The 21,174-nt window shown below is 38.0% G+C and overlaps 2 protein-coding genes across 2 annotated transcripts in view; both read left to right on the top strand.

Moving 5' to 3' along the window:
* The window catches only part of LOC123691018 (hemocytin), a 57,882-nt gene that overhangs the window by 30,514 nt on the left and 6,194 nt on the right, over nucleotides 1-21,174 (top strand). The window contains 25 exon segments of the mRNA XM_045635196.1: nucleotides 23-411; nucleotides 721-842; nucleotides 1,905-2,098; nucleotides 2,393-2,683; nucleotides 3,398-3,556; nucleotides 4,265-4,553; nucleotides 4,954-5,134; nucleotides 5,539-5,644; nucleotides 6,009-6,279; nucleotides 6,673-6,846; nucleotides 7,215-7,425; nucleotides 7,814-7,962; nucleotides 8,163-8,416; nucleotides 8,949-9,166; nucleotides 9,562-9,779; nucleotides 15,711-15,902; nucleotides 16,395-16,522; nucleotides 16,604-16,720; nucleotides 17,059-17,178; nucleotides 17,711-17,860; nucleotides 18,460-18,612; nucleotides 19,170-19,333; nucleotides 19,697-19,826; nucleotides 20,062-20,148; nucleotides 20,743-20,905. Coding sequence (XP_045491152.1) covers nucleotides 23-411; nucleotides 721-842; nucleotides 1,905-2,098; nucleotides 2,393-2,683; nucleotides 3,398-3,556; nucleotides 4,265-4,553; nucleotides 4,954-5,134; nucleotides 5,539-5,644; nucleotides 6,009-6,279; nucleotides 6,673-6,846; nucleotides 7,215-7,425; nucleotides 7,814-7,962; nucleotides 8,163-8,416; nucleotides 8,949-9,166; nucleotides 9,562-9,779; nucleotides 15,711-15,902; nucleotides 16,395-16,522; nucleotides 16,604-16,720; nucleotides 17,059-17,178; nucleotides 17,711-17,860; nucleotides 18,460-18,612; nucleotides 19,170-19,333; nucleotides 19,697-19,826; nucleotides 20,062-20,148; nucleotides 20,743-20,905 — 4,630 coding nt within the window.
* LOC123691358 lies at nucleotides 10,261-12,058 on the top strand. Its single transcript, XM_045635698.1, has one exon. The coding sequence runs from the start codon at nucleotides 10,733-10,735 to the stop codon at nucleotides 11,729-11,731; it is 999 nt and encodes a 332-aa protein (XP_045491654.1). The 5' UTR covers nucleotides 10,261-10,732; the 3' UTR covers nucleotides 11,732-12,058.

Here is a 21,174-nt window from a genome sequence, read left to right as displayed (position 1 = left end):
GTAAATAAAAATTAATTTTCAGCCGGGAGGCGTGATCGTGGACGGCTGTACCAAATGCCAGTGCCTGGACAACGCGCTCCACTGCGACACAAGTGACTGCGCATCCACCTTCATCCCCGTAGAAGGGCCAACACACGCCACCATGATCATCACCGACTCCCACAGAACAGCATCCACCATACAAACATCCATCACCACGCCCACCACTCCAACCACCAACGCTACTACATCATACACAGAAACCACTCCACCAATAATTGCAGAGATTACAACCACTTTTGCTCCCAAAACCACGTGGACTCCCAGTACTGCTATCCCCACCACTTTTGTACCAACTACTGCGAGTCCGACTTTACCCCCCCTTGTAATAAAGTCTACGGTCTCACCGCTGCCCAAGTGTAATCCGAACAAGTAAGTGATTCTTGTAGTTAATTAGACTTCTTCTGAGTAGGCCGTTATGTAAAGGCCATAAAAAATATATACTAGTTGATGCCCGCGCTGATAAATGAAAATGTTCGAAATGAAAAAACGAATTTTGAATGAAAATTACCTACAGCTCAAAAGAAGAATCAAGTTCAGCAGACGAACGCACAGACCATATTTTTCATTCAGTCCTAATAATAATGTTTAAACAGGGCTATGTTTAAAGACCTTTCAATACCCAAAACAATTTCTAATATTTCTTAATAAAAAAAATATAAAATAACCATCTCCTTCCAGCTTCAAGCACCTTCTATGGAGTCCCCCAGAGCCAGTGGGTGTGGTCACCGCGAGCTCAGTGTTCAGTCCCATGTTCCAGCCACAATTTTCAATGCTAGATGGACCACCTACTGCAGAATCTGGTAAGCGATCAAAGAAACATTATTTTTTTCCACAAAAAACTAACAGATTTTAAACGTATTCATACAAATGCTACATTTGAAAAAAATAAACAGAATGCTTAATATGTAGTATGTATGTGTATAACTTTAAAAATTCAATCATGAGGTATTCGAGCCCGCTTTCTTTGCCGTACCGTAGCAACACTTAGGATCGTTTTTTTTTTCAATTTTTTAAAAGTTTGTGTTTGGGTCTAAAATAACAGTTACATTTAATAAAAAAAATAAACAATATATCTGAAACATAAATGAAATGACTATTTTACCGTTATTTTATAATCTTTACCCATAGAAATCTTAATAACAAGACACTAGAAGTCGTAAGCGCGCGTGACATTGTCGCAGCTCAGGTGGTAACCATACCACAAGTGCGTTCGTCGCTGTTCAGTTGCTCTAGAGACGTGCGTGTGTAAACATGGTGTGTTTCAGCATTTCCCATTGCGGAAATACTTCCACAAGTTGTAATTATACTAATAAAGGAATAACATTTCATCGGTAAATATTTTTTTTTAGAAATAATGCCGTTTTTCCTTAAAATTAAAGAATATTTACAAGTATTACGAGTGTCACCATAGTCATCGAAATAACAATGAATGACACAGCCGACCATTCTTATTATCACGTTTAACACAAATTTCAACCTTATTTCTATGAGTTTATGTTCAAAGTTATATCTATTGAAAATTGACAACCTCTGTTGTAGAAAAGCCGAATTTTTTCGTATTGGAGAAAAAAGAAACAAAACGTCTCATATACTTAGGGGTGTTATTCTAAAATAAACCGTAACCGTAACCGTAAATTCATGCGTTAGGATACATATTCAAAAGCTTAATTTAATATTTAAGTTAGTTTTCACTAAAACCAAGCTGTCCAATAAAAGGCATAGTTTACTTGTGTGTACTGTTTAGCTATCGGTTTAAATGTGTTGATTTTGGCGACAGCGGTTTTCATACGAATTATGACATTATAGCACTTCTATGTGTCTTGTTATTTAGATTTCTATGTTTTTACCCCTTCTATCTCCAGCTGGCAGCTGGAACCCCCTCGTATCAGACCAGAACCAGTACATCCAGGTGGAGTTACCAGAACGAACTGCTGTATACGGTGTGACTTTACAAGGAAATCCGATATTCGACCAATATGTCACGAGCTATGACGTCATGTATGGTGATGATGGGCATGTGTTCTCGCCTGTGGAGGATTTGGATGGGTCTCCGAAGGTAATCACAATTTTTATACTGTTCACTTATTAATAGGTAGTTGAGGTAGTAAACATCTCATCTGGATATTTCTAAGATTTTGAATGTTAAATTTGTGAAAGTTTTGGTGAACTAATTAATTCACATTTATATCATAAATTTCGATTATATATTTTTTTGGCCTATTTCCCTAAGACCTAAACTATTGGAAATCTTAAATGTAATAATTATTTACTCCATATACCGTCTTTGCAGCCACTTCAAAGATTGCTTTTTTACTTGGACTTTGGGTTATTTATGTTTGAATTCGCACAGGTTTTCCGCGGCCCCATAGACCACAAAACACCACTCGACCAGATATTCGACAAGCCGTTCGAAGCGAAGTTTATACGCATCCATCCTCGCACTTGGCACAACGAGATTGCAATCCGCTTTGATCTTATTGGCTGTGAGGAATTCACTACTACTACTTCTACTACAACCACGTCTACTACTACTACTTCTACTACGACTACTTCTACAACTACGACGACTACTACTCCGGAACCTACTACAGTTACAACGCCATTGATAGTAACGATTCCATCGACTTTGGCGTATACCACGGTAAGTTCAACGTTATAAAAGTATTTAAACTATAGTCGAGCCAATTTAATAGGCAACATTTGACGTCTATCAATTTTATCTTCGAAGAGAGGTAACCTGCTTAAAAACATCGATTAAAGTGTATTAATCGATACGGATTTGAAACATTTGTCAATCGAATTTATTAATTTATGATGATTTTTATTCACAAGTAATCAATGCATTCGATTCTAGATGTCAGATTTCGATTTTTAAAGTAACGTCTCTAGTATTTAAAAAGAAAAAAAGTTTATTGACACAAAATTGTAGCGACGTCAGTTCTTCAATTCAGAAATAGTTTATTATGTTTAGGATGGTTTATCAGTAAAATGAAATCTTAAAATTACTTGTATCGGTCATTATTATTATAAATATGTAATCGTAATTAAAAAAAGTTAAGCAAATGTGCAGTTCTAACAAAACGAAATATCATGTTATTGTATGTCGTCGTTACTAGGTTACGTTGTTGAATTTTGTTGAACTGTCAAATTTTGCCTATTAAAATGGCTCTACTATAAATAAGTTTAAATATGAATGAACCAAGTTCTTGATATTAGAGAATCAGATATTAGAGTAATTGTCCATTATTATCCATTTGTCCCTTTTATATCCCATTCAGATTGGTCATAATGGTTGATAATTTCGTGTTCAATTTTTTTCAATTATACATCTGTTAAAATTTCAATATATTTTCAGGAGGAACCAATGCAATGTACAGAACCATTAGGTCTTGGAGCAGACTTGCCCGTAGAGATGATCGAAGTGAGCTCGAATAATGATGACAGGCCTTATCTTAAGCTGGATAGCGAGAGAGGCTGGAGACCACTTTATAGCACTCCTGGAGAATGGATTATGGTACGTTTACTAATTTCTTGTTATTTGCTTCTTTATTACTCTACTAGCTTTCCGCCCTCGGCTTCGCCCGCGTTTTCATAGGATTTCCGGGATAAAACCTATCCTATGTCCTTTCTCTTGTATCAAAATATCTCTTTACCAAATTTCATGCCAATTGGTTCAGTAGTTAAGGCGTGATTGAGTAACAGACAGACAGACAGAGTTACATTCGCATTTATAATATTATAGTATGGATTTTTTCCACTCGTCAAGTTTTTCCATGCATTGTATCATCGATACATAAGCTAATGTCGCTTAATTTGTATCTTTCTAACATCTTCCTACACTTTCTTTCACTACATATCTTCTTTTTTCTTGAATTTGATATTTTTGGTTTTATGGCATTCAAATGCTTTATAAATATAAATTTATAAAGTAGAGAAAAAAAATCGATCACGAGGCGGGACTCGAACCCGCATCCTTTCACGCCAATCCGGGGCGGATGCCTAACCAACTCAGCCATTCGTGACCCGCTAGAGCGATCGAATTTATTCTATTTTTTCAGTTTTATATGTGTGTTTATTCTTTTTTTTTTTTCTAAATGTAATCTGTGTGTGCTGAAACAGTTAAGTGATTATAATAGTATAATAATCATAATTATCCAACTCGCTTATTTTCTGACTAGACTTTAACATGATCTGACTTTAAGTAAAAAATACAAAATTCCAGTTCAACTTCACCTCCCCCCGGAACATAACGGGCATCAAGACAAAGGGTGGTCCCACGGGCTACGTGACCACATACAACATCATGTATACCTCTGACCTGAGCATATTCAACCCGATGCTGGACCAGAACGGCTTCCCCAGGATGTTCCCCGGGAACTTCGACAGCAGTTCCGTGGTGATGAACGAGTTCAGACCGCCATTGCACGCGCAGTACTTGAAATTGTTGCCGGTCAAGTGGGATAGGGCGTTGGAGATAAGCGTGGAGCCGATTGGATGCTTTGAGCCGTATCGTGAGTTAAATTGGAAATTTTACTGACTGCATATTTAATTTCATGACAATCGATCCTGTAGTTGGAAGCGTTAGTTATTTTTGCATTTATAGAAATGTGCTGTTATAATAACGTAACTGACTTCAACTTTGATTTAACTAAAACATAATGAAATGTAACGTAAAACACTATTTATATCCAAGAGTATCTGAATGGAACAGTATTAAGTGTTTTGCAATCCAAATACATAAATTACTTTCAAACTTCGATGATATTATTTTACTATTTTTATTTTTTTAAATGTACTTTGTAATAGTCAGTACAAAGTAAATCCCTTCAAAACAGTCCCTATCGTCTCCATAAATTACAATAAAAAAAAATATTATCATACATTTATAAATATATACAAATCCCCCCCCAGCGGCGACCGTCCCCCCCGCGGACGAGCGCGCCCCCGCCCCCGCCCCCGCCCCCACCCCCTTGCCGTGCGCGCTGTGCCCCGGCGTCACACTGCGCGAGTGCGCGTGCGCAGCCCCACTGCACTATGACGGGGACTCGTGCGTGCCCAGGGACCAGTGTCCCTGTATGATTGGCTTCTTTACGTAAGTATACTTATAATATTGTAAACGAGAAAGTCTGTGAGGTTGTTTATTGCTCAGGCGATCGGATCCGTATGAAATGAACCACTTTAAAATTTATAATTCATTCAAAATAGCTACTCAATTATCAACTAATGTCATCAGAAGTTTGCGTTGTTATCCGAAATACGATCTTCTTAATTCGCTTTTGTAAAACTGTTGTGTAAACAATATTTTATAGTAAACAGCTGTAAACTTGCATAAGTTCTTTTTTGTAAAACTTTGACAACCAAAAAAAGAATAAAAATAAAACAGAAGTTTAGATCAGGTGGCCCACCAAATTGACTAACTACAAATACTAGTCGAAAAATGTATTGTACTAAAATTATTTTTCTTCATCAGTTATAAAATTTATTGTCCATCCACAGATACCCAGTCGGATCTAAGTTCCGTGATGACGAATGCAGGGAATGTGTGTGCAAACTTGGCGGCATCACCGACTGCAAGCCCGCTGTTGATTGCCAGTGTGCACCTGTAAGTAACTCTTTCTCTTTTACTTCTCTATTTATCTAATAATATCTCTTATTTTTTTATCATTCGATTCAAAAAAGATTTTAAATAGCGAACTATAAATAGCGAACTCTTATTCCTTTTATATTTTATTTAAGGAACTTGGCTTGAAAAGTTGTTAGAATTAAGGTGCAGCACTTAAATTATGTCAAATTAAACTTGAAATTTAAATTGATAAAAGATAAAATTAAAAGAGGTACTTTAAAATCTAATTATGATGACTACATCATAACTGATTACATTATCATAATCCAAAGTTTTCTTTCTAACTAACTTCACTAGGAGTTGTTATAAAAAAATCATTTAATTTGCCAAAAATTTTCCGCAGGACCTCGTCCCTCGTCTAACAGATGATTGCGAATGCCTCTGCGAACCTTGTACCAATGGCACCAAAATATGCCCGACCAGCAAGTTATGTCTACCTCTCGACAAGTGGTGTGATGGTCTCCAAGACTGCCCTGATGATGAGAAGGATTGCCTCACCACCACGCTGATGCCGGTCACGGAAACTGTGATCACCACTGTGATGGCCACAGTTGCTAATACACCACCTACCACTAAAGTTACTACACCAGCTCCTACTACTACTACTGAGAAACGTAAGTATAAAGTTTAGGGCAGGATTGATGATACTAAAAGTTGAGGTATTTTGATGAATTTGGAAAAAAATGTTGATTAGCTTTGTTTAAATTAATGCAATTATTCAACTCTATGGGTGAGAGACTAATCGAGTGTAACATAATGTCGATACGAATGAGCAAAAATTTTACAGTGTAATAAAACAGCTTGTAAGTTGTTTGAAACAGAGCGGACACAAGAAAGACATCTAAAAACTATTGATTAATCTTTAAAATGTACTTGATATCAACACTTTCAATTACTCACAAAATATAATCAGGCCGATACACAATATATTATGATCTTAAATTATTAGAATTTGTGTTAATAGGTTGATCTATATTGAACTTTCATAACTAAAATCAAATTTCCAGCCTTCGAATGTCCCAAAGCGGAGTGTCCTGCTGGCTACACTATACACAAAGTGAACAGCAACGCCGGCAACAAGCCGGGCTATAGCCGCTATAAGTACAGGGGAGGTTACGCTAAGGGAGGATACGCTAAGGGAGGATACGCCAAGGGAGGATATTCTAAGGGTGGACGATATAGTGAGTATTGAATTATTCCCTTGTGATAATAAATTTAATTTATATTATGTTGCAGCTAGATCAAACTTGGCTAGCACTTGGCCACTGAAAAACCGAATGTCCTTAATAACCTAAACATGTCTTGTTTTAAATATTTGTGTTTTGCTATTTACTCTTGTTTGAGCATTTTACTATAAAGCATTGTTATTAATATTACATACTATGAAGAACGACATACACATCTCAAAAATTGTCCGAAGCAAAACTCTGCCTTCATGTGTATTAAGCAGAGTTTTCTAATAAGCGATTCTAGTAATGTTTAAAGACTGCCGCGTAATATGTTATAATTTAATTTTTATAAAAAGCCAGTTATTCAATGTATATTCCAGGTCGACCACAAAAGGACGTGTTTTCTCTCAACAAGCCTGTCACCACTGGTCCAGGGAGCACCAAACGCGAATGCGAACAGTTCAAGTGTATACCACCAATGTTCGTACCATCCCGACCTCCTGGTGCTCCACCACCATGTGCAGCACCAGCTTGTCCACCCAAGTATATGTTACGGCTCGACACAAAGAGATTGGATGAGGAGTGCCCACAGTAAGTTTAATTAATTATTAGTGGTTTAACAAAGGCTATGGCTGAAAAGCAGTGGAAGCACTGGCCTTTTGTGCATCATTTTTAACCGACTAAAAAAAAAGGAGGACGTTCTTTCATATGGCTTTTTTATGTATTTTTTTACTGCGATTAAACTATATTCTATTCTATTCATTTTAAACTATCAAGTCAAAAGTTCACATACACTGATTCACCAATCTAAAAAAAGGTATCTCATTCAAATATTGGTCGGCATATATTCTCTCTTAATCCTTGTGAAAAAAGTAAAAAATCTTGGAACATATAAACATCAAGTATAAATTTAAATAAATGTATTTGATTTTGAATTTGGATGAATAAACATTATGAAATCCTTTTTAAACACAAACAGATACGTTTGCGAACCACCGCCCGAACAAATGCACTGGTGCAACATGACGGGTCGTACATTTAACACCTTTGATGGGCTGGAATACAAGTATGATGTCTGCCATCACATACTGGCTAGAGATAACAGACTCGACTCCTGGGCTGTGCTTGGTGAGTGTTCATAAAAAAAAACTATATATAAGTCCCTCCAGATAGCACCAGAAACAATTCCAAAAAGGATTCTAATATCAGAAGTATCCTAATTCAAAAAGCTTTCCTGCAAGCAAACTTACATTGTCATTATTGTTAATAAGACCACTTAGACGAGGACATTTTGCCATTCCTAAAACTGTTACTTTTATAAATTGCAGCCAGAAAGAGGTGCACAGTTGACGGAGGTTGCAAAAACGAGCTAATAGTGAACCAAGACGAAGAAATTATCACCGTTAGGCCAGATTTCATAATCCAGTACGACAATTACGAATATACAGTGGAACAGACACAAAAAATCTGTTTCCAGAAGAACAGTTTCAAAGTATCGCAGCTCGGAACTGGTTTAGAAATAAGGTCGTTGAGATATGGCTTTGTCGTGACATATACACAGGATGGTGACATTAAGATTGGGGTGAGTTTGGCTGCACTATAATCTTACTAATAACTACATTGGTAATATGAAAAAAAAAACATTATTTTCTTGGATTTGTATGAAATTTAGCGGTTTCGAACAAATAAACTGAAATAAGTTGTGAAATTCACTTTGGTGCATGATAGTAAAAAGTAAACTGAAATGTGATGTATCGTTCGGCTTGGCGTGCTTGGCAGTCAAAAATAAACTGTAATGTGATGTATAGTTCGGCTTGGCGTGCATCATAGTAAAAAATAAACTGAAATATGTTGTGTCGTTAAGCTTGGCGCGCATGATAATAAAAAATAATCTAAAATATGTTGTGTCGTTAAGCTTGGCGCGCATGATAGTAAACAACAAACTTAACTATGTTGTATCGTTCAGCTTGGTGCGCATGATAGTAAACAATAAACTGTAATGTGTGTTTTTATACAGCTGGGCGCGCATTGTCAGTAAATTCGAAACTAAAATTGTTTCGTTAACCTATTCTCCCATTCGAAATAAACACAAAATTGTATGTTTTGTCGTCCAGCTGGGCGAACAATGGAAGAACAGCGCGGACGGTCTGTGCGGCGCGTTCGACGGCAGGCTGGAACACGAGCGGCGGCTGCCGGGCGGCAGGACTGCGGCCAGCACGGAGCAGTTCGCGCGCGCGTGGCGCCGGCCGGGCGGCGAGCCCGCCGCCTGCCGCGCCAAGCTCGTGCCGCCGCAGCACCAGCAGCGCGCCTGGGACCTGTGCAAAGTGATCACGTGAGCGCTCCCCTACACACGCACACCAAGGCCTGCCGGGACAAATTTAAAATTGATGTATTGAAAATAAAAAAAATTTCAACTGATTTCTTACAATACAAAAAATCCATACTAATATTATAAATGCGAAAGTAACTCTGTCTGTCTGTCTGTTACTCAATCACGCCTAAATTACTGAACCAATTTTCATGAAATTTATGTAAGTAATTAAGTAGTAATTTATGGAGATATTTTGATACCCGAGAAAGGACATAGGCTATCCCGAGAAAAGATAGCGCCGCGAGCGGAAATCTAGTATAACATAACACAAAACAGTCTTGATACTGCACAATACATCATTCAATTTTATATTTCACATGGCTAATGATATTGACATAAAACAACAATATACACAGGCAAGAGCCGCTATCCCGTTGCGCTAACGTGCTCAACCTGGACAAGTGGCGCAGCATCTGCCTGGAGAAGATCTGCGAGTGCACGGAGATGGTGGTCAACGGTACTAAGAACACGGAGGAACAGTGCCGCTGCCAGCTGCTGGACCAGCTTGTGGCGGAGTGCCTCGCAGCTGACGCCAACATCGATCTGGAAGATTGGAGGATTCAGAATAATTGTCGTAAGTACTTATATTGGTTCTAACAATTAGAATAAGAACAAAATTCGAATTTAAACTGTAACTATGTGCTATGTTTCATTGTTCGTATCAGGCTGACATTTTCTAAATCTGCAATGTTAATAATGGATAGAGGGTAAATTATCTGCTCCTTAATGCTAACTGCACTTTTTACTATTTATAAATCTTCGTTCATATTCATTAAAGTCATATATTGAGTAGTAGAGGACCTATGACTTCTCCTTGTGGAACACCAACAAAATAACTTATTAAAATTAATTTAAAAAATATCTTCTTTGGTATTGATTCAGTTTATATTTATTGTAAGGATGTTTTGACATCATGAACGCACTTCTAGAACCCATGTTGTTACTTTTATCACTTACCCTAACTGCAAATAATAATGTGCATTGTATCAAAAGCCTGTGTCTTTTCTATTACAAAAAATAGTGTTACAATCACGCTAATTCGGATCGGATCGACGTCACGGATGTCAAACTGTGCGCAATCGTCTACTGTTATAATAACAATAAAAATAGTGTAAACAGTTTAAAAGTTTTAGTCTTAGTGTTATGTTGAAGTGCTTTATATAAATCTTCATATATACTGTAGGCAAAGTTGAGTGTTCAGTGGAAATACGTAAAAACATTAAATTATATTTGTGTAACGGATCAGCTGAATTAAAACTACCCCTCAACTAAATGTGGTACGTGTTTGAAGGAATAAAGTAAGAATATAGCCCAAATTTATGCATCAGTAGTCAGGAAGGTCTGTAATATTGATTTTCTGAAACATACAACTGAAACATAGTATTAATTATATCTTCGTATGACAAAAGTAAATAAACACTGATCAGCTGATTATAATCAACACTAGCTCCATCTGTTGGTACTGACCGGCTTCAAGAATATCGACATCTATCGATACTGTACAGAACTACTTAAAAATAATTGATTATGCCTAAGTGTGGTGGATGCGGTAAATTCTTATCGCCGTCAGATGCCGCTAAATGTGATAAATGTAAAGGTGTCTATCACCGTGCATGTGTGGGTTTATCTACTACGGGAATAACACCGACGTTATGGCAGTGTCCCGAATGTAAAAAAAATATGGCACGTGATAATTCATCTGACACCCCGGTGAGGCGAAATGATCATGTGCAGAACACCTCTCCCTCGCCCAATAGCACAGCCGGTCGGGATGCTTCTGTGAATTTTTGTCTGGAACTAAAAAAAATCAAAGATGAGATATTGCGCGAAGTTCGTTCTGAATTTAAGACACTGCATGATGAGTTGACGGAATTTAGGTCCAGCATGTTAGAGTACGGCTGTCGTATCGTTGCCCTAGAGGAACGTATGACAGTCCTCGAAAATATGCATACACAGACGTCTTCCGAAAGCGCATCCCAGAGTTTCAATAATATTATAAAACAATTAAAAAGTGACATTAACGACAGAGATCAGGAGCTATTGGCGAATGACATAGAGATTTCTAACTTGCCCGAGACCAGTGGAGAAAACCCAATACACACGACTATCTTAATTGCTTCGAAAATTGGAATCCAAATTGAACCGCACGATATTGTGTGCGCTGAGCGTATCGGAGCGCGGCCGGCAGAGGGCGCGGCAGCCGCGGCGCCCCGTCCGCGGCGGCTAGTCGTGCGGCTCGCGCGCCGCCAGCTGCGCGACGATCTGCTGAGGAGTGCACGCGTGCGCCGCGGCGCCACCACTGCGGACTTGGATATGACGGGCCCTCCCAGGCGCTTCTATATTAACGAACGTCTCACTAAATTTAATCGCCAGTTGTTTCGGATGGCGCGCGAAGCGGGCACTAGTCGTGGTTGGCGTTATGTCTGGTCAAAGCGGGGTCGCATATTCGCTAGAAACAAACCCGACGATTCTGTATGCTTTATCCGTTGCGAAGAAGATATACAACGTATATTTGGCGCAGCATAATATAGGGTTGATCATTAAATCAATTATTAAAATTTTTAGCGCAAATAATGTAACTCATAGAATTTTACGTTTCATCTTTGTTTTTAACCGCTACTCTGTAAAATTCGTATTGTATTCTTGTCATATTATCATAGTATTCTTGTTATTTTTTATATACCTTCAGATTATTATTATCTTGATGGAATCTGTATTAACAATATGTGTGCCCCGCAGTGCCCTGCCTACTGTAAAATTACTTTTTTATACTTACATATTTTTATACAAAATATATATTTTTATTGCCATGTTATCGTTTTATATACAACATTTAACACTTTATTATATTAATTATTATCGTTCTTTATTATATTTATTTAATTTGTTATTATTATTTTTAGTGAGTAATATTAATAATGGTGTCTAATAATCTTATAGTTGGTTTACATAATGTAGGTTCACTGGGCACATTTCATGATGACCTTATTGCTATGGTAGTGCGACATAATTTTGACATTTTAGCCATCAATGAAACGTGGTTGCGGGCAGAAGATGTCGGTCGCGCTCCGGTTGTTCCCGGGTACCGTCTGCGACATGTCCCGCGGCCTGCGACGGTGCGCTCGGGCCGTGGTGGCGGGGTTGGTTTTTATGTCAAGTGTGGTTTAAAGGTTAAAACGATAAACATCCCAATTAATCCAAACTGTGAATCGGTAGAACAAATGTGGCTGCGGTTAGTGGTCAACGGTAAACATATTGCGGTGGGAACAGCCTATCGTCCGCCGTGGCTTAATCTGGATCTGTTTCTGGATACTTTGACTGACACAATAAGTGCACTTGATAAAGCTGATCATTGTGTATTGTTGGGGGATTTCAATGTAAATATGATAAATTGTAATGATTCTAAATCTTTGAAAATAAATGAATTTCTTTCTTCCTTGAGCCTTTCACAGCTTGTTACTGCTCCTACCCACTTTACTGAAAGCAGTCAAACTCTAATCGATTTAGTTTGCACGGATTTGCAGGTTAGGAATGTTACAGTCGAACCATACAGATCTAGTCTTGGTCATTCTGTAGTTATGTGTGAGTTCAACATAAAAAGAAATAGATTAAAACCTTACGTAACTAAATTCCGTCCTCTCAAAAATATATGTCGGGAAAGTTTAAGCAGGGACCTGGGTAAAATAGATTGGAGTAGTTTCATGTCTCTAGATTCTGTCAATGCAATGGTCGAGTCGTTTTCAGAGTGCATGATTACATTGTTCGATTTACATGCGCCTACTAAGACAAGTATAATCAGAGAGCCCCCACATCCTTGGATAACTGACACCATAAAAATCATGATGAAGTTACGTGATGAGGCATTACTTAAGTATCGAAAAAATAGAACAGATTCTAAAAAAAATTATTACCATGAATTGAAATCTCTTGTTATGTCCTCCTTGCACAGTGAAAAAGTTGCCTTTTTTCGTCATAATATAAATAATAAAATAGATAAACCACAAATTCTTTGGAACAATATAAAATCTCATGTTTTGCCTAGGAAACAATTAAATCTACTTCCACCTCATTTGTCCTGTCCCAATAATATTAACCAACATTTTCTACAAGTCCCAGGTAGGGCTATTGTTAATTTGACGACCATAACATATTTCGAATCGCACCTACATGGCGAGGCGGTTTTCGAATTAGCAACGGTTTCTCAAGACGTTGTATCTAGGTACTTGCTTAAACTTAAATCGAACGCTGAGGGTCACGATAGAATTAATTTGAATATGTTGATACTAACACTCCCTTATACCTTGGAACCTATAACCCATATCATAAATAGTTCAATACAAAAGTCAATATTTCCTAGTTTATGGAAAATGGCATTGGTTCGACCATTACCTAAAACAAGTAGCCTAACTTCTTACAAAGACTTAAGGCCGATAAGTATTTTGCCATGTATGTCTAAAATACTAGAAAGAGTTGTTTGTAAGCAACTCACAGATTTTATTGAGAAAAATGACTTGCTCCCCGTGTTTCAGTCAGGGTTCAGAAAGTGCCATAGCACTACAACAACTTTGTTGGACGTCACTGACAATATATTGGCCGCTCAGGACAAGGGCATGTGTACTCTTCTTGTATTGCTTGATTTTTCCCGAGCTTTCGACTGTATTAATATTCCCCTGCTTTTGTCGAAACTACATTATTATGGTTTTAGCCAGAGTACAGTGCTCTGGTTTCATAGTTATCTATCTAATCGACAACAGAGGGTTGAAATTCGATCGGATGATGGCAGTATCCAATTGTCAAGTTTTAGCCTACTTGAAAGAGGTGTGCCCCAAGGCTCTATTTTGGGCCCTATTTTATTTATTCTTTACTCAGCTGATATAATAAATTCTATTAAAAATTGTAAGTTTCATATTTATGCCGATGACACTCAGGTATACATTTCATTTTTCCCCACTGATTTACACAATGCTGTTAAATACTTGAACGATGACCTCGCAAGTATTGCAGAATGGGCTGAGACCAATGCATTAGTGCTGAATCCTGACAAGACGAAGTATATGTTATTCGGTTCAAAGAAGCATATTAAATCTCTACCATCTTTTGACGTCAAGCTCATGGGTAAGGCAATCCAAAAAGTTGACGAGGCACGAAATCTGGGCTTGTATGTCGATAGCTCATTAAGGTACGAAAAGCACATAACCGATGTGGTTCGTAATTGTTTTTTCCGGTTGAGAACCTTATATAGAGTGCGTCCATACTTGTCTGAGGATCTTCGAGTACGTCTGGTGGAGTCTCTAGTTATTTCAAAACTTAATTACGCTGATACTGTTTATGGTCCACGTCTCCTGGCCAGAACAGATCGGCTGATACAAAGAGTACAGAATGCGTGTGCACGCTACTGCTACACTATTCCACCACGTAGTCATGTCACACCGTTCTTAAATAAGCAGGGAGTTCTTAAGCTTAAAGCAAGACGCCAACTACATCTGGCCTGTCTCATGTTTGGAATTGCCAAGACCCGTATGCCCATATATCTGTACGAAAAGCTCAGCTGGACAACGAGTAGTCGAGATGTTGCATGCAGAAGCTGTGCTCAGCCACTTATCATTCCTCAACATAGTACTTCCACTTTTAGAGGCAGCTTCCGCTATGCAGCATCGAAAATATGGAATGACTTGCCGCCACCGATTAGGTTATTGTTAAACATTAATACATTCAAAAAACATCTTAAGAACTACTTAATCGATGAACAGCGAAGGTTAGATTAATGTCCAATGCTTATTTTTTCGTTTTTGTTTTTTCTTACTATTTATTTTATCTTTTAGTATGGGTCAATCCTATCTATATTTATTTTATAGAACTTTTTATTTTTATATTTATGTGGGTACGTTTTTCACGATATAATATATGTGTATGTAATATTATGTTTATCACATTATTTTTAATTTATTATTATTATTGCGTCGTTTCATATCCGTGAGTCGAAACTAGGTTCTAGTTGAAAACCAGCGCTAGGCTCATGCCTGGCACAAGCTGAACTAGGTCCTTTTTGGCGGTACTGCGGGCACAATTTGTTTTAATATTTTTTTTTCTCTTTTCTTGTTAAATTTTTTGTGTTATTTGTATGTATTCTTTTCTTTATTGTCTACTTTTTGATGTGTCACGCTGTGTTGTCAAATAAATGTTTTTATTTCTTATTTCTTATTTCTAATTCATTAAAAATAAGCTCTTTCGTGGCAGCGAAGTGCCTTACGCTTACCATTATAACTACACTTACTTATTCGATATTATGTGGGCAAATTCTCTATTTCTGAAAGAAAAAAAACTTTAATACCAACAAAAACGTAGACTACCTTAACTTAAAAAGTACATAGATATAAGGCAATCGGAACAGACTCAGCCATGCTGTGGGCTAACACCCGTACAGCGCTGATTTTCAGTCTGCCCGCGTATTTTTCCGAGGTCCTACATTTATATAAATACTAATCAAAAAAAATTGTGCCTTCAGCGGCGGAGTGCCCCGCCCCACTGCGACACCACGACTGCTACCGCAAGCGCTGCGAGCCAGCATGCGGGCCGCTGCACAGCGGGCTGGCGGCGTGCCCGCCCGCGCCTGGCGTGTGCTTCCCCGGCTGCTTCTGCCCCGAGGGCACGCTGCGCCGCGACGACCAGTGCGTGCTGCCCCACGACTGTGTCGACTGTGAGTGTCCACTGAGAAACAAATATAAAAAAATGAAAAACTTTTCAAATAATACAGTTTATATATTTGGGGAAACCTGTCTGACAGCCTGTGTAAAGGTCGAATTCCTCCATCGAAGTTCGAATTCCTCCATCGAAGTTCGAATTCCTCCATCGAAGTTCGAATTCCTTCATTGAAGTTGGAAGAATTTGACACGCATGCAATGGTGGTGGAATTTCTCCATAAAAAATTCAGTAATTTTACATGATTGGTTATATGATTGGCTGGTTGTAATGAGAGTCGGATTTTTAATTATTCACAGAATCCACAGTTACGACTATTAAAGATATGAAACCCTCTCAGTAACAATATTTTTTTGAATTGATAAGCAACGAAGTGATGACATAATACTTGCCATTTCTGACCAGTAACGCTGGTATCGTCCGCATCCTATACATGCAGTTCAATTGGAACAAGTCCAGTTATTTAGGAAACTTTTCTTAACCCTTACAGGCGTTTGCAAGGGCACGGGCACACCGGCCAAATACATAACATTTGAGGACGACTATCTACCACACCTTGGAAACTGCACTTACCTCGTCTCCCGGGACTTAAATGAAAACGGAGAACATAAATATCAGGTATAAACAATTCCATCGTCAAAAGCTGGCAATATTTTTTTATTTTATTTTATTTATTAATGTAATTTAATTTTTCCATAGATCTATGCAACGAACGGTCCATGCGAAGAGAATCCCGAAGCTGCGTGCGTCAAAATAGTTCATCTTATACATGGAAATAACACGATACGCGTCAGCAAAGATCCTGCCACTAAGAAGGTGAGATTTTCAACGATACAGATCTCCAATGTAACACTTATTTGATCCAATTGTGATTAGATTTTTCGGTGTAGTAAATAGCTTTGTAGCCTTTTTGTTGTGATTGGCAAATTAAGGGTAAAATTTTTAATTTTGTGTTATGTGTTTATTATGTTTTCTTACCTTAACAGTAGGCATTTTTATGAGTTTTCATAGAAATTGATAATCTTGAAGAAAGTAGGATACTTTTTGTTCCCATAGCAATAGATATAGGGCATAAAATTAATTTGCGAAATGTAGATGTCACTGTGGTGATGAACTTTCTGATTTAAAAAAAATAAATGTCTTTAATTTTCCAGTTGGTGACGCTAGTGAACGGTAATCAAGTGTTCCGCTATCCACTTGACAACGAGTGGGCGCTCGTGTCCATGATGTTCGGACAAGACGTCAGTGTTGCCATACCCGACTTGTATCTTGAGGTAATAATAATAATAATGTTGAATTTTGTTTTATTATTAACATTAAATCTGCCAACTTCCCGATGTTTTTTAATCACATTTATGTTATGAAAATAAAGATGATGACGTTAATATTATTGATATTTTTGATGATGAAAATGCTCTTACTGTACATGATTATAATGTTAATGCTAATGATTTAGGAATAACATTTAACGCTATGAAATAAAACATCAAAGATGATGATAATATTGTTGATGTTAATTATCAAGATCTATTTTACACGATTTTAATGCTAATAATTTAGTTATAAAAATGGAAGCAATGAAAATCAAGAATTAGGATGATATTATCATAAATATTGTTGATATTGACGATGAAGAAAATGATTTTATTATACACTAGCTCTGCTTCGCGGTTCACCTGCGTGACTCCTATAGCCTTCCTCGATAAATGGGCTATCTAACACCGAAAGAATTTTTCAAATCGGACCAGTAGTTCCTGAGATTAGCGCGTTCAAACAAACAAACTAATGATGCTAATGTTGTTCCAGTTACAAGTGAAACAAGAGAAGATGGAGATATTAGTACAAGTTCCGTCCCACGTGTACACGCGTCGTACGGAGGGCTTGTGCGGTGTGTGCGGTTCCGATCGACCGCAACTGACCACTAGTAAGGGAGAAACTACTGAAGATTTGTTGGCGGTGAGTTATTTGTGATAGGTGTTTAATAATACGTAATGAAGTAGATAAGGATCCAGAATTAGTACAAGTAATATGTGAAGGGATAAAAATGATAAAGATATAAGTTGTTAGTATATGATTCATAACAATGATTAATATACCAATAATTTCAATTTCAAAATCACCAAAATCTAAGCAATTTTTTTAAACAGTTTAAAAGAGCAAAATAAAATGTCCTTAAATATTAAAAAAAGACGTGTGGCACTCGGGGACTGCCGCGGTAAAGCTATTGCATGCTATGCCTTCAAGCCACACCTCCGCCCGTCGGAGTGAGGAGCGTGAGGTTTTTTCGTTATGGAATTTCTCGATTCGGTTTCTCGCGCTCAAGGCCCGCGATAGAAGCTATGCAATAGCTTAAAAAATAATTTGACTAGCCTGATTGTCATGAAATTTGAGATACAAGATGGAATGCATTTAAATAGTATTTGCTTTAGCGTCACAGTGGCCATGTAGTATTAGATAATATTTTTTCCTTATCTTTCTCTTTCTCTTCGGTACCTTATCTTTGCCTGTAAATTTATTTGCATTTACTTGTCTTTCATGTGCTTATATGCCCACAGTACGGCGCCAGCTGGCAAGCGAGTCCCGAAGCCCTAACCACACTGGGCGAAGCACCAGAACAATGTGGTGAACAAAAAGAAACGCGCTGTGAACCGCCCCCTCCGGATCGCAACCCGTGCTTGCAGATACAGAATGCGGATAAGTTTGGCGCGGTGAGTAATGGTGATTGTATTGATGGTGGATGTTAGTATTGAGGGTAGTTGGCAGTTGTATTGGCAGTAATATTGGCCATAGTGTTGATGGTAGTATGATGTAGTGTTAACAAATGCAATAATAATTTACAACTGTCATCACTACTGTTATAAACGATATTGATAATAGTGTTGACAGTAGGGATGAAAGTAGTGTTGATTGTAGTATTGAAATTAATAATGATAGTAGTTTTAAAAGTAGTGTTGGTGGTAGTTTCGACGGTAGTGTTGATAGTACTATCTACAATGGTGTGAACGGTAGTATTGACAGTGTATTTCCGGGTAAGATGTTGTCAGTCATTACTAGTAAAATAATTCTTACTATCCAAACCTTATTCAGATTGCAATATCAGATAACAGTTTGCCTTTCACGACATAAAATGTCATTTAAAGTATAAAGCCACTTAATAACTGAGGCCCCGGAACCACAGACACAATAGAAAATCTATTGTGTCGTGGACCGATCGGGCCGCTTGGGGCTCAATGGGTTAAAATAAAATTGACTTTTATACTCACAGTGCCACGCGCTCATAGAGCCCAAAGACTACGTAGAGAAATGCGAGGCAGAACTGTGCGAACTGAACACGACGGACGCTTGCGCAGTGCTAGCCCGGTATGCAGCAGAGTGTCGTGTGCAGGGCGTCTGCCTCAGCTGGAGAGATGAGATCTGCCCCTTGCCTTGGTGAGTGCCCCATGTGCCCCCAAAATCTTTAAAGTTTAGTTATAACTAAAATTATACTGTAGTGCCCCATACCGAGAAAATCTTCAAATTTATGCTCATGATTATGTTTATTAACTATAATTATGTTGTGGTGAATGAGCAAATCATTTTTGAAATCGATTGAGTGGTTTTTGAGTTTAGTGGTAGAGAATGAAAATTCAAAAGTTTCCTTTTCTATTAATATAGAAGTGTGTTAAAAAATACATGCCGCACCACATAAAAATATCGAGACAAATCTTCTACTTCTTCAGAGTAGACAAGATAAAAAATCTTGTCTTAAAAGCTTAACATACTTTATCCTTGATAAAATTTAACATTCTCCAGTGAGGAGCCATTCGTGTACAGACCATGTGTGGACTGTGAACGCACGTGTGAGAACCACGAAGACCTAGAGAAGAATCCCAAGAAATGTACCAACCAACCCGTTGAAGGTTGCTTCTGTCCTGAAGGAAAAGTAAGAACAAATCTAAAATCAAAACGAAGCTTCATGTTTTTGAAGTAAAACTTCTTTAGGCGCGTTGAGAGTAAAATTTCAAGGTCGCGTCATGGCAATACCGTCACGTCATGTAGTAAGGCGACGATTTTGGTATGTTTGAATCTTGCAAGAAAGTTTCACTTCTGATAGTGCTCTTTTTTAAACTTTTATTCTGAAATGTTCTTACATGTTTTATAATTGGTGTTGTCATCAGGTGCGGGTAAACAACACATGTATCGAACCGGCGAAGTGCTTCCCCTGTGACTCCAATAGTGAACATTATGCTGGAGACGAGTGGCAGGTAATGTTGATTTAAAGTAAAATTACTTAATTGCTTTTTAACCGACTTCAAAAAAAGGAGGAGGTTATCAATTCGGCCGGTATGTTTTTTTATATATGTACACCGATTACTTCGAGGTTTCTGAACCGATTTACGTGATTATTTTTTTGTTCGATGCGGGATGGTGTCGAATTGGTCCCATAAAAATTTTATTCGGATAGGCCCAGTAGTTTTTATGGATGATTCGATAAGGCAAGTTTGTTACGCATACGCATTTATTGTTAAGAGTGTTTAAGCGTTGGTAATTATTGTAAATGATTTTCTAAAGTAGCCTGATCTTTTTCACATCAGATTTCCAAAATCTATGGAAACCTGGTTGCTATTACAAAATTTATACTAATAATATCTATTTTGCTAAAGAGTTTGTTTGTTTGTTGTCCGATTTGAAAGAATCTTTCGATATTAGATAGCCCATTCATCGAGGAAGGCTAGCTAGGCTATAGTATCATCACGCTAAAACCAACAGGAGCGGAGTAACGCGGGCGAGACCGCGGAGCGCAGCTGGTATATATATACAGGATGTTTCTAAATTTCTTTCGTCTTCTCCACGGCCAGGAGGACGCATGCACCAAGTGCACGTGCAGCAAAGTGGAAGGCAAGAACCTGGCGCACGTGGCCTGCACCACGCAGACCTGCACTGTGCCCGTGTGCTCGGAAAACGAGAACCTCATCAAGAAGCCCACCAAACACTCGGCCTGCTGCCCGCAGTATATGTGCCGTGAGTTTTTTTTTATTTAGACCAAAAAACTAGATTTTTTGTTAACATAAACTCGATAACGAGGCGGGATTTAACACTTTGGAACAATTTTTTTTTTTTAAGAATATAAAAAGTCGAGGTAGGATTCGAACCCGCACCTTTTTGCCTAGCCGAGGCACCGCCGAGCTTCTCGGTCACCCGTGAATCTACCTCAGTAATCGAATTTCTTCTACTTTATCGTTTTCTTTCGATTCTAAAATTTTCACTTAAGGTGCTAGACTAGAAACTAG

The sequence above is a fragment of the Colias croceus genome, chromosome 4 (genome assembly GCF_905220415.1).
Source record: "Colias croceus chromosome 4, ilColCroc2.1".
Classification (NCBI taxonomy): Eukaryota; Metazoa; Arthropoda; class Insecta; order Lepidoptera; family Pieridae; genus Colias; species Colias croceus.
The sequence above is the reverse complement of the archived record's forward strand: the minus strand, read 5'-3'. Positions and strand labels throughout refer to the sequence as shown.